This window comes from Maniola jurtina, chromosome 24 (genome assembly GCF_905333055.1).
Source record: "Maniola jurtina chromosome 24, ilManJurt1.1, whole genome shotgun sequence".
NCBI lineage: Eukaryota > Metazoa > Arthropoda > Insecta > Lepidoptera > Nymphalidae > Maniola > Maniola jurtina.
In genome coordinates, this window is record NC_060052.1 from 4,879,896 (window position 1) to 4,897,091 (window position 17,196).

Consider the following 17,196-nt stretch of genomic DNA (forward strand, 5'->3'; position numbering starts at 1 on the left):
GATACGGGAGGAAAATTAAATTTTTGCAATAATATTAAAAGTTAAAAAATAAAGTAATGTTCAAAATGAATGGAAAATAAAAAATACATTTAAAAATGCAGCTTACAATTTTAAAAACTAATAGCTATGCTTTCACTATCACTTTAAATCTGTTGGAACATTCGAGAATCCGGAAAAATATAAGGAGTTCAACAATAAAATTGAAACACAAACATACAATATGCGTTTTATAAACGAGTTTTAATTTTTTTTAGGGTTCGTATTTCAAAAGGAAAAACGAAACCCTTATACGATCACTTTGTTGTCTGTCTGTATGTCAGTCTGTCTGTCTGTCCGTCCGTCTGTCGTGTCTGTCAAGAAAACCTATAGGGTACTCCGTTGACCTAGAATCATGAAATATGGCAAGTAGGTAGGACTCATAGCACAAGAAAAGGAATAAATCGGAAAACTGTGAATTTGTGGTTAAATCACAGAAAAAAAATTAAAATGTGTTTCATAGTACGAGTTCATTTTCAAAGTAAGATAACTATACCAAGTGGGGTATCATATGAAAGTTCTTTACTTGTACATTCTAAAACAAATTTATACTTATTTTTAAATATTATAGGTTTTAATTATATATCGTGCAAAATGTCGGAAAAAATACCCGAGTACGGAACCCTCGGTGCGCGAGTCTGACTCGCACTTGGCCGGTTTTTTTATCTGAGATGTAAAAAATGTTTTTTTTTCAATCACGGTCAATGGATGGACGTGATTTGCATATTATGCGGTATAGTCAAAGACCTGGAGAGTGACATAGGCCACTTTTTATCCCAAAAAAATATGGAGATTTTTAAATCTACATGGGCGAAATCGTGGTCATCGTTTAGTTTTATATAAACCTTCAGACAAGATTCAACAGCTTTCTTGAGTACATTTTATCCGCTGCTAGCTACTTTCATGCTGTAATATTTGAATTTTAACTTTAAGAGCTCGTTCACTCAGGCTGCGTAAGCGTAGACATAGCGCGTACCATTGCGTTGTAATGTATGGAACTGTATGAGACATGGCATACCGCTTGCGTGGCGTGAACGTTCACGTAGACGTAATGCGTGCAGTTACGTCTATGGGTTCACGCGCGTCACTACGCACGTGTCACGTGTAGGTGCTGCATACGCAATTAGTGTGAAACGGCCATTAGTTGCGACATGATTTCGTAGTTTTTAGCAACCGTGAGTACATATAGTAGGTTACATAATAATAATTATGAGGTTGTTTACCGCAACAGAGTAATATTATTGTATACTTAGAGTCTTAGACCTAAACCAATATCCTACGTTATAATCGACTAGTTTATTCGTTTACCTATGGTTTGGAATAAACACAGCTGTTTCAACCCCCCAACGGTTAACATTCGAAAGAGTATAGATATTGAAGTGATTATAAATTTTAAAGAAAGTAACAAGAACTTGCTGTCCGTAGTCCTGATTTTGGAATAAAACTTTTGGTTTCCCCTATGTTAACTTTAATAGATTTATAGTGACCCCAAAAAGGGTTCTCCAATAAGAATCCTGTATTAGACCCCAACAAAATATAGTAAGACATACGCGTGGGACAAAGGTGTTTTGTTTTGTTTTTCCTTATACAATTTTCTACCAAACATTTAAGTAGAGCTTTTTTAAACAACATGATAATGAATTCTAAAACATCAGTCTCACTAATATTATAAAGGCGAAAGTTTGTGTGTGTGTGTGTGTGTGTGTGTGTGTGTGTGTGTGTGTGTGTGTGTGTGTGTGTGTGTGTGTGTGTGTGTGTGTGTGTGTGTGTGTGTGTGTGTGTGTGTATGTTTGTTACTCCTTCACGGAAAAACTACTGGACGGATTGGGCTGAAATTTAGATGGAGATAGATTATACCCTGGATTAGCACATAGGCAACTTTTTATCCCGGAAAATCAAAGATTTTCACAGACAAGTAGAGAATTGACCAGGGAGTAACATAGGCTACTTTTTTAACCGACTTTCAAAAAGGGAGTTGTGTTTTTCTACCTATGTACACCGAAATCTCCGAGATTTCTGAACCGATTTGCGTCATTTCTTTTTTAATCGATAGAGGAACTTTGCGACATTGTTTCATAAAAAATTTGGAGTCCAACTCCTCAATCCTGATGCTGCAGGGGATCTGACCAAAACCACGCGGGCGAATCAGCTAGTCTATAAATATGAGTATTGATTACACTTCTACAGATTTCATTTGAATATTAAGCAACCAAAGTCCATTAAATCTTGCAGACATATTTTAGAAACTAATATCTATGTCTGTGGTTTTCCAGATTTCTGTTACAATATTCGGTTTCAAAGTTACGCGGTCTTAAAAATTTTCATACAAATCTTTGAGCCCCTGTAATTTTAAAACTACATATTTTTAGAAAAATCTAAAACACCACAGACACAGATATTAGTTTCTAGAATATGTCTGCAAAATTTCATGGACTTTGGTTGCTTAATATTCAAATGAAATTGGAACTACGATTGTATGAAACGAGTGACGGAGAGAGCCCTGTTAATTATGTTAACTTAAAATTAAAGCTACTACGATTTCAAACGCGCCCAAGTCTGAGAAGATATTAAATAAATAAATAGATAAACAAATCTTTATTAACTTTACAAAACATTTTGACTAACTTTGATCAAAATCGGTCAACTTAAACGCTATCTACTTTACGTTAGAAAAGATATCTACAGCCTGGCCGAATTCCACGCCAGCGAAGCCAAAGCTCATTAAAATTTCCTCTTTAGGTATAAAACAAAGTGTCATCAACTTTTAATTAATTTTTACTTAAAAAACGGGCAAGTACCTACAAGTTGTTTTTATACAGTGTTCCGTAAAATCTAATAAAAACTTCCCACTGTAAACCAAAGTTACATTAAGTTGTTGCGGGGTATGATGGAAGTAGGCCGTAGCCTACGCATTTCGGATGTTCAACGTACATCCTACGCGAAATGCGTAAAACAGCCACTTTTTTTTGTAAAAGGTTTAATATTTTCATGTAGAGTAATAAAATCTCATAATTGTATTCAATTACAGCAGACACGAGGACGTGGGACTTGACTCGATTTTTTTTCTCGATTTTTTTAAATTTTTTTTTTAAATTTCGTGTAGGTGCACACGCCTATAAAGCTATTTTAAGTTTTCGTAACTAGGCTTTGCTCTTGTATATCTGAATAATTCGTCTGTGATGGATAAAGTCAATAATCTCGGCTGACGATGGAGAGACCTATGCTTGGAGTTTTTATATGTGATCAAATCAGAAATGAGATCCGTTGAGAGCCAAAATAACCGACATAGATAGGGTTGTGAAGCAGAAGTGGCTACGGGTAGGACACATATTTCTAAAAACCGATGGATATTGGGGTCCCAAGGTGCGTAGAATGGCGGACTATGATGTGATTTAGTAAATTAGTTATTTGTTCGTTACTTTTTAATTTTTTTTTTTTTGTGATGCAACCATAAATTCACGGTTTTCGGATTTTTTCCTTTACCTGTGCTATAAGGCATTGCTACCTGCATAGCAACTTGGTGCTAGTACTAGGTCAACGGGAAGTAACCTATATAATGGGTTTTGAGTCCTTAACGGGTCTTGACAGACAGACAGACAACGAAGTGATCCTATACGGGTTCCTTTGAGCTACGGAACCCTAAAAACGGGTAAATACGATTTATTAATTTTAGTTCATCGTCGATGACATACTTCTGACAGTTGTGACTGATGTCAATCGAAAAATAACTTTTATTTACATTGGTAATTGCTATTGATACTGAATAAGCAGACGAGCGGTCGGCCGCACGAATTGGAAATATTTGAATAACAATTGAACGGTTGTTTTTGTTGACTTTGGTGTTTCAGTTTCATATTCCAAAAATTAAATGGTGTAATTTTGTCCAAAGTTTCTCGTAATATAATATCTAGAGACTAGACTCTTAGCTATTTCTAGACGCAATTGTAAAGTCAATGGACTAAGAGCCAGCGCGTGCTCGACCTACATTATTTTATAAAAGCCACCATGATCCAAACTTAATAGTGGCTGATTGTTCCTCCCTGTGTTGGAGAAACTTTCAGCTTTTATAAATAACCGAAGGTCTGATACGCACTGGCTCTCTCTCTCTACAACGAGTTACCGACTATCGCGCCAATTTTTATTTATTGCTTGAGTATGCAAGATTAAAATAAGTACTGGCAAGGTGTAAATATAAAAAAAAACTTGCTCTGGTCTTTTTATAATATGTAGATGTTTTAGTCCAAAGCCGAAAGCCGACACATGACGATTAGCTTAAGTAATCCTCAGGAATATACAAATAGCGCTTGACTTTAGCGCTTAGTTAAAGCCAAAACATCCAAAACTTCGGTTTCTGAATATCGAGGTTTCAAGTCAATCTAGAAGTGCCTTATTTCCTAAGTTCAAAACCAAAACTATACTATTAGCCAATTTACTATAATATTGTGGCAAAAGATATGAAAAATCGCGCTAAAGTTAGGTGTAAATCATTTTTATCTACGTCGTAGGTATACAGATACCCCGTCCACTTTATGAAATGTTTTGAGAATAAATTACATTTCACATAATACCTACGCCTTTATTGAAACAATCTCAGTGTTTAGTATCAAAATAAAGTCGTACATTATTAAAATAGCTGTATAATACTCTTTATTTCAGTTCTTTGCGCGTGTTTTTGTAGACAACAAAGGTATTTTTGGGGTAACAGCGTTATTGCATTGCTAAGAATATTATAGAATTGCTGTTCTATTGTAGTATTAGCATAAGATAGCATTGGAGCTAGGTTTGCAAACTAAACCAATTATGCGAGTTTAAGTTTTGATTGTAACAAATTTTTGATTGTTTGTGCTTATGAGAACCCTAGCTCGCTCCCCAGCGTTTTCTATAAAATAAACGTTTATATTCAAACCAGTGGTTGTAACTCTACCCCCAGTTTAGTAAGCAGATTCTACTGAAAAGAAACTAGCAAGAAACCCAGCAGTTACTCTTAATCAAACGAAAATTATAGTAACCAGTCAAGTGCGAATCGGACCTCGCCCTTTTAGGGTTCCCTAAATAATAATTATAACCATCATATTTTGGGGGTACCTACCTACCTATGAAATATTTATTTTCCGAGTTAGAAAATCGCAATGAACCGTGAAAGAAAACCCCACAAAATGTTCTTTTGTTTTGGAGCTTACAAAGTATTGTATGTATGTACAGTACATCGCATATCCCTAACTAGTGTAGTGGTTTAGCTTTTGAGATAGCCCCCGTCGCAAAAATTGTCCAGCCTCCATTTCATTATTTTTTCAGATAAAATAATCCATACTAATATTATAAATGCGAAAGTGTGTCTATCTGTCTGTATGCTGCGTTTTCACGGCCCAACCGCTAAACCGATTTTAATGAAATTTGATACAGACTTGGGATACCCGGGGAAGGACATACGCTAATTTTTATCCCGGAAAATCAAAGAGTTCCTACGGAATTAAAAAAAAAGAAGCGAAATCCACGCTTGCGAAGCCGTGGGTATCCTCTAGTCTATACATATAATAAAATTGTAGAAAAGTGGTGTCTGTACAATGGAAATATATAAAAAAAAAGTAGCAGGGGTTGTTATTATATCGATGCCGAACCCGAAATTGTAATAATTTTTTTTTTGTCTGTTTGTCTGTTTGTCTGTTTGTCTGTGTGTTTGTGCACGCTAATCTCAGAAACGGCTTATTCGATTTAGATACGGTTTTCACTAATATATTGTAGTAAGCTTCACTTAGGATTTAGTGTTTATTTCATGTCAATCGGTTCATAAATAAAAAAGTTAAGTCAATTTAAAGAATCACGGCGCCTCGCGCCTGAGCGTCCGTGGCTATATAAAGCCCGAAAAGTCACTATTCCACGCGAACGAAGTCGCGGGCACAGCTAGTAAAAAATATATTCGTAGGTATTTTGAGTTTAAATAACCTTACATCCTTAAGCAAGTAAATGCCAGGATAGCTCCACCGCAATTAAATGTTAAACATTTGTGGATGCAACCAACAGAACTTGCGCCCGTGTGTCGACGACGATATAAACTTGTGTGTCGCAATTCGGCCCCGAGTTGGCAACTCAGTTTAACTTTGCTCTTGATTTCTCGGAAAACTTCTTGGATTTTGTTGTTGTCGTGTCTTGATTAGATACATAGGGAATAAACTGCTCCTATCCAGGAGTTACTTTAGAATAGAATAGAATATATTTTTATTCAATTAAACTTTTACAAGTGCTTTTGAGTCGTCAAAATAATTTATACCACTGGTTCCGAATGCCGGTCCTACCGAGAAGAACCAGCAAGAAACTCGGCGGTTGCTCTTTTCAATTACGTACAGTAATATACCATACTATACAAGCAATTGCAGCCCCGCGCATTGCTGGAGCGAGTCAAATCCATGCTTTTTTATCATTTAGGTACATAATCTTCGATTGTATAATATGCTTTTGCCAGGAGCATACTTTCAATAGATTTTTTAAACTTTTGTAAAGGCAAGTCTAAAATTGACTGTGGATTTTATTTAAATGTACATACAACCCTTGTCTCCATAGGATAAAAGTAAGCGTCATTTATGGCCAGAGACATTTTAGCAAGAGACAGCTCAATCCTATACATAACTAGCTTTAGCCCGCGACTTTATCCGCATGGAATAAGGGCCTTAAAAATCCCCTGAACCGGGGTATGAGGCGGGGGACGCCCCGATTGCCATCTCGACTTGTCGCGTAGTGTAGGGCACTTCTTTTATAACCTACCTGCGTATGAAAGTCCCTTTAAATTCTTTTCCCTTAGAATTTCCAAAAATCGTAAAACATGTACTCCTTCATTTTCACTAAATACCAATTTTCGTGGATATAACTTCCAAACTGAAAGACTTTCATATTATAATCGCTATCTTATCTCCTATAACCCATAATGTTCTCAAAGGTGTGTGAAGTCTGCCAATCCGCACTAGGCCAACGTGGCAGACTGTGGCCCTTCTCATTCTGAGAGGAGACCCGTGCTCAGTAGTAGGCCGGTGATGCGTTGATCATAATGACGATGATGATTGTATATGTTTAAATTTTCGCACACGGTTTGCTTCCCATCTCATTTAGATCAGTGCTAAGTCCCGCAAACATTTGTGAAAATGGCTGAAGTCATTACTGCGTTTTACAACATTTCATTTTCCTTTCACCTAACTAAATAGCTCCCAAAACGGAATGGGTACATTAGCCGCGTAAAGTTCAGATTAAAAACGTGATTCATATTCTCTAACTGGTAGCTTGTAACACACAGTGGTACTGATCCTGAGCGCAATTAAATTTTAGAGTTTTCGTATCTTTTTCTCACCTATGTAATCAGAAAAGGACAGACAAACCTAATTTAATTTGGAACTGTCAAACTTCGTGACTTTAGATGCCAGTTGGGAGCCTATGATTTAAATTTGTAGAGTGCACTAAAATTCATTTTCCGTCCCTTTTTAGCAATATTAAAAAGTAAAAAGACACTCTAAATTTAGAGAAAAACATAAGAATCAACGCCAATGCACGCTTAAAATATGCCTAAAGTATGATATCTAATGCGCTTCCTGCAAGTTGTAGCAGCTGCAAGCTCTCTCCGTCACTCGTTTCCACTCGTTTCATACAATCGTAGTTCCAATTTCATTTGAATATTAAGCAACCAAAGTCCATGAAATTTTGCAGACATATTCTAGAAACTAATATCTGTGTCTGTGGTGTTTTAGATTTTTCTAAAAATATGTAGTTTTAAAATTACAGGGGCTCCAAGATTTGTATGAAAATTTTAAGACCGCGTAACTTTGAAACCGAATATTTTAACAGAAATCTGGAAAACCACAGACATAGATATTAGTTTCTAGAATATGTCTGCAAAATTTCATGGACTTAGGTTGCTTAATATTCAAATGAAATTGGAACTACGATTGTATGAAACGAGTGGAAACGAGTGACGGAGAGAGCCCTCTTAATGTGAAATTTTAGAAAATATCAAGCCTTTATATCCAGCAAGTCATATGTTGCTTATGAAACAAGTTCTCATACACGGATTGCAAGGAAGTGTATGAGCAAGTTTGAGGTTACCGGTTTCCACGACGCCACACAGAAAGCTAGTCCCTACGCCTACACATAACTAGGTATGATGTCTTTTTGAAGACGTACAATGAAACACAAAATGTTAGTTTTCTCACCTATTGGTCAAATTGTTGACCAATTTATTGAAGACGTCTTATTTAGTCATGGTCTACTTCTGAAATTCAGAAGTTACTAACCTTGAAAGCCAAGCAGTAAAGGACGCGTAGCACCTGTTTAGTAATTTGGCGTAGTAGGTACTGCTACGGTGCTACGATGCTGGATAGGTATTTATTTATCCGTAGCTCTTAAAATCTATTTAAAAATTAACTCGTTCATTTAGAACTGGAGTTAAAAACATACTAAGTACTACTAGACTTACCTTGAAATCAAGCAGTCGTGTATATCGTAAGGCCGTATTTAAATGCAGCATGTTTCTTGGTGCAAACATAGCCGTGGTAGTTCATAGATGAAGTATAGCCTCCGAAACTATAGATATTAGTCTACATTACTCACCTTTACATTTGTCGTACACTTACCTAGTAAAGAACCATAAATGCTCGAATCTTGTTACAAACATACACGGTGAAACTTTAGTGGTTTTAGCACCGTGGCTTAGTGAATCGCCTTAAGCAGTACTATCGACTACACTTGTTGGTTTTAGACAAACTCGAATCTGTGAGAAAAATTAGCAGTGGTCGAGCATCACGTCACTACCACGCTATTCTAGAAGACAAGCAACGCGGCGGGGTATTACTACTGGTTCGCGAATTTTTCACATAAATAATTTCGCGATTCATTTTTTTTAATTTTTAACCTCCGACCCAAAAAGAGGGGTTTTATAAGTTTGACGTGTGTGTTTGTGTGTTTGATCTGTGTATCTGTCTGTGGCATCGTAGCTCCTAAACTAATGAACTAATTTTAATGTAGTTTTTTTTTTGTTTGAAAGGTGGCTTGATCGAGAGTGTACTTAGCTATAATCCAAGACAATCGGTTCAGCGTTTGAAAGGTATCAGCTCTTTTCTAGTTACTGTAACCTTCACTTGTCGGAGGTGTTATTAATTTTTAATATACACTTGTAAGACTAGAAATTGTCCAAATGGATAATAGTGCTTAAGGAGATTCACATGGCCACGGCTTTAAAACCACAAAAATTTCACCGCGTATGGTCTGCCCGCTGTCTTTCACAGATGATGAATTAGCGACCTAAGCTTTGCGACATTGGTCTACCATACCTTTAGGCTTGTAGCACACTAACCTAGTAAACAAGGCAGCGAAGAACCACGCAAGGGCGCATATTAGCGTAGCTCTAGTCTTGGTACAGACATAGCCAGCTCGTAAAGGCTCACAGATGGCGTAGTAGCGCTCGAAGCTTATCGCTAAGATGGTCAACACAGACGCGTGCGCAACTGTCAGCTCCACGAACGGGACCGCCAAACCTGAAACAAATAAGAATGATATCATGATTTCGTATTAAGGATAATAGTTTTTGACGACCTGTTTGTTCGATTCCCGGTAGGGTTAGGAATTTTATAATTTCTAAATCACTAGTCTGGTCTGGTGGGAGGCTTCGGCCGTGTCTAGTTACCACCCGACCGGCAAAGCCGTGTTGCCAATAGATTAAGCGTTCCGGTATGATGCCGTGTAGAAACCAAAAGAGTATGGGTTTAATGAAAACTGCCAAACTCCTTCTAGGTTAGCCCGCTTCCATCTTAGTCTGCATCATCAGTTACCACCAGGTGAGATTGCAGCCAAGAGCCAACTTGTATCTGAATAAAGAAAAGACAAGGCCACTAGGCTGTCACTATCCTAAGATGGAGCGCGCTTGCCCCAAGAAGGTCCCAATATTGTAGTTGGCGGGAAAAACGAAAACCTGAAGGGCTTTCCATATTCTACTCTATTGTATTAGAAACAAGGAAGCTTACATTCCTTTTTTCTAACAGAAACAGAGCTATTAATTGACGTCATGTCATTATTGTAAGCAGTACGACCCATTTGCATAATTATCTAAGTCCTCGATTTTGAATAAATCATAGAATCACTAAATTTTTTTGCAAACAAAAATAAAATTAACCATCCAAATTACTAGATATAACTATACACGTGTAGAAAGTTTCTAGTTTCAATTTAGTTGTGAAATGTGTTAATTTCAGCATGTGACCGCTATCATAAAATGGCTTTTCGGTATTCGGTGTCCTATAAATTTTGCCCGTATGTATCGATAATCTTAATGGCCATGATAACTTTAAACTATGTCTAGTTTTCGGCTGATTTACGAATATTTTGCGTAGCGATATTATACTTTCCCACAATTTCTATAGGCTTAATGAAAAAGATCCAAACCAATTATAATAACAATCTAGATTACATTTTTCGTCAGTGTAATTATTCTTGCCCCACAAAATCTGATTCAAGGCTAATACGAAAATGTATTCTTTGTGAAAAAGAGCGGTTTTATTGAGTAAAATATTGTTTCCCTCGTCGGAAAGATAATCTGAATAAAACAAGATGTTTTCCCTGCACGGAAAATAATTGACAGCCTTTGAAAAATGTGCGCCAATTTTGTTTATTGTTGCACGTAATACATTCGTATTTATTCGAATACAACAAAATCCATGATTGGAAAAACACGGGCATATGAAATCACTTTCTGGTTATCGTTTAAGATATCTAATGATTTATATTATTTATTATAGATATATTTATAGATTTATTTATTTATTAAAAAAAAATTATATATTCACTAGCTGAAGCCCATGGAATTTATGTTTGTGAAAATCCCTTGGGAACTCTTTGATTTTCCGGGATAAAAGTAGCCTATGCCCATGTTTAAATCACGTTAATCCATTGCACTTTAAGGTCAACCCAACAAACTAACAAACAAACCTTCTTTACCATCATTATCATGATAAATCCGTTTGAGAACATTATGGAGGACTCTCAGGCATGCAAGTTTCACCGTTAAGGCATCTAATATTTACCTAGGTAATTGCTTAAAACTCATATAATGAAAAGTTCGAAATGCGTGTTTGGAATCGAATCCCGGGCTTTTTTAACCGACTTCGAAAAAAGGAGGAGGTCAATTCGTCGGAATCTTTTTTTTTTTAGCTTTTACAGTAACACATTAGAAATAAATCCCGTTCCCATTATATTTGACACATACAAAGTTTAATGCACCCTAATTTTGTATCAAATAAAGCGATGTTCAGAAAAGTTAAACGAATTTAGCAAACATAGAAGCTTAACAAAGTTTCCCCTGTAAAATATGTCCGCAAACGCGGGCCCCGACACTAATGAATGAAAATGAGACCAAGATCTCATTAGCAATTTTGTAGCCGCAATAATTGAAAGAGGCGATTGAAACAAATGCGGCAGGTTACCCATTTCACTCGTTGGTCTATAATGCCATGCCCAATGCATAAACAAGATTTAAACTTAATTGAAGAAGAAAGAACTTTCTTCTGTGAGTGAGCGGCGATATGAGTATCTAAAAGTTTGAAATAAGTGCTTCAAAAGCGGCTGCGAGCCCACCGCATTATGATTCCAAGAAAACCTCTACTATTCAGCGGGCAATGGAATATCTCTATGTGATCAAATCAGAAATGAAGAGATCCGTAGGATAACCAGAGTAACTGACATAGCTCAACGGGTTGCGAAGCTGAAGTGGCAATGGGCAGGGCACTTAGTTCGAAATACTTTATTTTTATTTTACTTTATTTGCTTTGGAACCGCCCACAGAGCTACACATTTAAATTATACATGTTGTTCCTTACGTTCTATGGCTCTTATGTAACTCCACTTACAGGCGGTCACTGCGTGCATTAACATAAAACAAGTCATACAGTTAAATTTAAGTTCAAACTAAATAAATTACGGAAAAATGCCTAAGTTATAAATTTTACACGAATATAATAAAATGGATTCCTACTCCTAATATTCCTATTCTTTAGAATAGACATTTGGCACCGGAAAGCGCAGCGTTGGAAGACCCTCCCACTAGGTAATTGAGAGATACTACACACTAGATAAAAAGAGCCGTTGGATTCAGGTGGCGTGTGGAAGTCCCTATACAAGAGACTTATGTCCAGCAGTATACGTCTATCGGACATCGATGTATACCTATCGGATGATGACGTGATTTATGGAGACGGGTCATGGCCCTCGGAAATTCAAAATATGAAGCAGCGAGAGAGAGGTTTTGAATATGAAGTTTTGAAACTTAGTTTAATAACTCTTTGCGACACAGGACTTAACCAAACTTATCAAAAGTTTAGATATAAACTCCCATCCGCGCCCCGGCATACGAGCCCAGGCAAAGTAAAATAATATCGCAATAAGAATAACCTTATAATATGTAATAATGTAATTTAGTTTAATGAATTCAAAGAACAGTTTTGCATGCCTGATTATATCAGGTGAAACATTTCTACTGGACAATATGTAGTACTACTTAATAAGATCTCACTGTAAAAAATGTTTCTGCAAATTAAAAAAATCTTGAATCTTGAATCTTGAATCTAATGGCAATACATAAATACCCTCCAACTCTGCGACACAGAATTTTAATAAACTATTCAAAAGGTTAGCTTTTTCACCCATGTAAACTCAATAAACTAGGTAGCCCCAGATACCTACTTACCTAATTAGCTTCATAACTACTTAGCTGATCTTAGATCGGATGAAAATAGACGATGTTGTAAAATCAATTTTTGTAATGAATTTACCAAGAAATTGATAATTAATTCATTATTCTGTTCCACAAGGGAGTTTACCATACTTATCAAAAGTTTAGTAAATCCCTGTGTAGCCTACGCAAAATACTCGTAAATAAGATCGCAATTTCAATAATTTCACACAAACAATAATTATAATTTTAATTAATACGCTAATTTTGGATCCAATGAATTAAGCTAACTTGCCCCTTAAGGGGCAAGCATCGGGTCTGCCCGCGAAATTCAAATTTTACTTGGTTTTTCGCATTTGTAAACTAATACGACAACGTAGGCTTATGGCACTTTAATTGCAGCAATGGCAGTATCATCCTCACAGGTTTATATAAAAATCTTTACTTGAAAGGGTCCAGTTTAAGAAATTAAGTCTAGTATCGACTATTCTCACAAATTAGTCGATGCTAGAGTCTAGTATCGACTATTCTCACAAATTAGTCGATGCTAGAGTCTAGTATCGACTATTCTCACAAATTAGTCGATGCTAGAGTCTAGTATCGACTATTCTCACAAATTAGTCGATGCTAGAGTCTAGTATCGACTATTCTCACAAATTAGTCGATGCTAGAGTCTAGTATCGACTATTTTCACAAATTAGTCGATGCTAGAGTCTAGTATCGACTATTCTCACAAATTAGTCGATGCTAGAGTCTAGTATCGACTATTCTCAAAAATTAGTCGATGCTAGAATTAATTTCTTAAACTGGACCCTTTCAAGTAAAGATTTTTATATAAACCTGTGAGGATGATACTGCCATTGCCGCAATTAAAGTGCCATAAGCCTACGTTGTCGTATTAGTTTACAAATTGCGAAAAACCAAGTAAAATTTGAATTTCGCGGTTTGGTGAATTTATCAACTCTGAGAAACATACCCACATGTATAAAGAACTTTTTGTTCTGTACATCCGTTTCGTGAGTACGACCTACACAAAATTAATTATGATATTAATCTTGCTGAGTGCCTAACACATTACGTGAACTGCTAATTTTGGATCGAATGAAATAAAACGCACGCGGGGAAAACTTTTTATGAACGCGACAAACTTTGATTAATTTACCTGTTAGCTATACAGGAATGAGGATGGAGGCACTTTAATAATATGACACGATCCAATACGACACTATGTAAATTATTTGGTAAATTATTTTGACGATTCAAAAGCACTTGTAAAACTTTACTTGAATAAAAATATATTCTATTCTATTCTATTCCATTCCATTCCATTCCATTCAATTCCACTCCATTCCACTCCACTCCACTCCACTCTACTCCATTCCATTCCATTCTATTCTATTCAATGCGACGCGTGTTGAGCCAAATCTTTTGTAATATATGTGCGTCGTATTCCTCCACCCTTTGGGTCGCCTCCCGTTTCCATTATTCAGATAAAAGTAGTGATTTTTTTGGGTTAAATTAATTAAAATTACAATTCAAATCAAATCAAAATTACATTGAAAAAAAAAATTACATTTAGCCAGAATTCAAAAAGAACATACTTACAACATACAAGAACATAATATAAGAACATACATTCGAACCAAACGGTACAATTACAGTGGCTTTTCAACAGCGTTCATTAATTTTTTGCTACTCCTGTATTTAATTTCGTGTACTACCTACTTACACCGTTATGTTCGCCAGCTCGTCAATTATTGGTCTTAGCCTGAGATTTATAGAGCGCGCTTAAGACACTGTTAAAACGAGATCGCGGTATACAGCTGGCATAAATCTGTCTCGTTTTTACAGTGTCTTAAGTTTGAGCAAAGTCCAAGTGCACTCTATAGATTCCAGCCTTAAACTCAACACTCGTTGCGTGGCGTCTTACAAATATGTTTCCGGCTTAATTAATTCAGCAACTCTTGTTACACATGAGTTAAAGTCTATACAAACTTTCCATTTTAAAAGCTAATGTAATCCCTTTCAAATTTCGCGAACCGGCGTAATCACTCCCCTTCCGGCTGTAAAGGGCTTTGGCAAATCCCTTAATGAATGGAGGGTAATTCCGAACTTAGAATAATCTTTCACACTCAAATTAACTTGTCACCTCGTCCCAGAAATTTTATCATCATCATGATCAACCCATGCCCATTACTGACCACGGGTCTCCTCTAACGACAAGGATTTAAGTCCTAGTCCGCCACGCTGACTAAGTGCGAATTGGCAGACTTCACACATTTTTGAGAACTTTATTGAAAACTCTCAGGCATGCAGGTTTCCTCACGAAGTTTTCCTTCACCGTTAAAAAGATTTATTACTCTACAAATGTGTAGAATTTAATGGTGACTAGCTGATCCGCCCCGGTCCGCTCGAGTAGAATTTTTGAAAATCGTTGAGGGGATGGAATTTCCGAAAATCCTGAAACACGTTCTTTTTCCCCAAAAAGTCCAAATACCAATTTTTATGCACATAAACTTATAAGAGCTAAAAAAAACTTTTTGAGTTATCAATTATCGCCAAAAATCGTGGGAATTTCCAAAAACTAATGTTCCTGAAAAGGAATGCTACGCAATACTAAGGTTTTTACTTTTTAGTTAGTTTTTAGTTTGGTCTTAAATAGCATTATTTTTAAGAAACATTCGTTTTTGAAAATTCTCTTTATTTTGACTGTAACAAAAAAAAAAAGTTTTTTGCTCTGGCCGGAAGTGGTCTCTATAAACGTAAAAAAAGCCACGTAAAAAAGTTTTGGCTGCTTTTTCATGTCTGGGAGCCTTGAAAATTGATTTGATTGAATTTATAATTCAATATTTCGTTTTACGTTAACGTTCTACATCAAATACCGAAATTTCAGGTTTGTAACTCATTTAGTTTACGAACTAGAGACCTGTGACACGCGGACAGACGGACAGAGAGACAGCAGAGTGACATTAACAAGGCTCCGTTTTTACCCTTTAGGCAAGTAGGTAACCCTAAAAAGCACGAGCCATAATAATAAGCCGGCAACATTTTGGTTTCAACATCAAGGAAAGTAGAAATATAAACAGATATCATTAAAGAGCCGTTATTGTCTTTATGTGAACTTATTTAATAAAAAGGTACCTTTTATTTCAATTAAGTGGGTTTACGCATTTTATGTGAACGATATTTGACCAACCAACCGAACTGAATGTAATCACGATTGCAAAATTACAAAGTTTGAAGTCGATTTCTGTTTATTTTGGGTTGATGTTTTAGTTTTGTCTTATCCATCCATACTAATATTATAAATGCCAAAGTGTGTCTGTCTGTCTGTCTGCTACCTTTTTACGGCCCAACTGTTTAACCGATTCTGACGAAATTTGGTACAGGGTTAGTTTATATCCCGGGGACGGACATAGGCTACTTTTTATCTCGGAAAATCAAAGAGTTCCCACGGGATTCCCATAAACCCATCCGCTCAACCGATTTGTATGGAAGGTACAGATGTAGCTTGCGTCCCTGTAATTGACATAGGCAACTTTTTATCCCGGAAAATCAAATACATAGTTCCCACGGGATCTTTAAAAACCTAAATCCACGCAGACGAAGTCGCGGGCATCCTCTAGTCAAAAATAAGTATATAGGAAATAATTTAATATACGACGAGGAGGCTGGCCAAAGCTGCAAAAAATTGTCAAAGGCTTGGAAATTATACTATACTAACTTTTCTCATTACAATTGAAACTTTATCTAGCTGGCTTGCCTCTTAGTACGTATAATAACTATAATTTTACTCTCTTACCTACTCGCCTGCTAGGTATTAAACAAACAAACAAATTGGTAAATCATAATATTAGATATAAGATTAGGTAATAAATTGGTAATTGGTGAGTACTTACGATACGTATAAGTATTAGTTTATGTACAATGTACATATAACTAAAGATACTAAATTTTTTTTGGAGTCGAATAAAAATATTAATGGGATACCGGCACTAAAGAGAAAGAGATCAGAACCACTGACCTCTACGAATACCAGCACGCTGGACTTGCGATTGCCTACCTGTTTTGAAGGAACTTGATTTTTGCCATTTTGTCGCTGATCATACTCGGAACTAAATATTAATGATGAGACAGCTGTCAACATAGTAGTCACGAAGACCATTTGACACAAAGTGTCAATTTAAATTCCTGGCATAGTGCTTACATTTTAAGAATTCACTCGTCATTTTTGCTTTGTATGTCAACTATCATATCAAAAGTACGATTTTAGTCCTTTATCTAAGGATAAACTGTACTTTTAACATGACAGATTACACATAGAGCAAAAATGCCGAATGAGTTCTCAAAATGTATGCTTGAGGGGGCGGGCGTTTCGAACTGACACTTCTCTTCCAGCGTACTTGTATATGATCCATTTCCGTGACCAGAGTGTCAGAACCCTATTATTAGTTTTATTACAC

The 17,196-nt window shown here is 36.2% G+C and overlaps 1 protein-coding gene across 2 annotated transcripts in view; it reads right to left on the reverse strand.

Moving 5' to 3' along the window:
• Window positions 1–17,196, reverse strand: part of LOC123877674 (thyrotropin-releasing hormone receptor-like) — a 105,658-nt gene that overhangs the window by 17,519 nt on the left and 70,943 nt on the right. For both annotated transcript variants that reach the window (XM_045924521.1, XM_045924522.1), the window contains exon 3: window positions 9,368–9,548. In XM_045924521.1, the coding sequence (XP_045780477.1) occupies window positions 9,368–9,548 (181 nt within the window). The remainder of the gene's footprint in view (window positions 1–9,367; window positions 9,549–17,196) is intronic.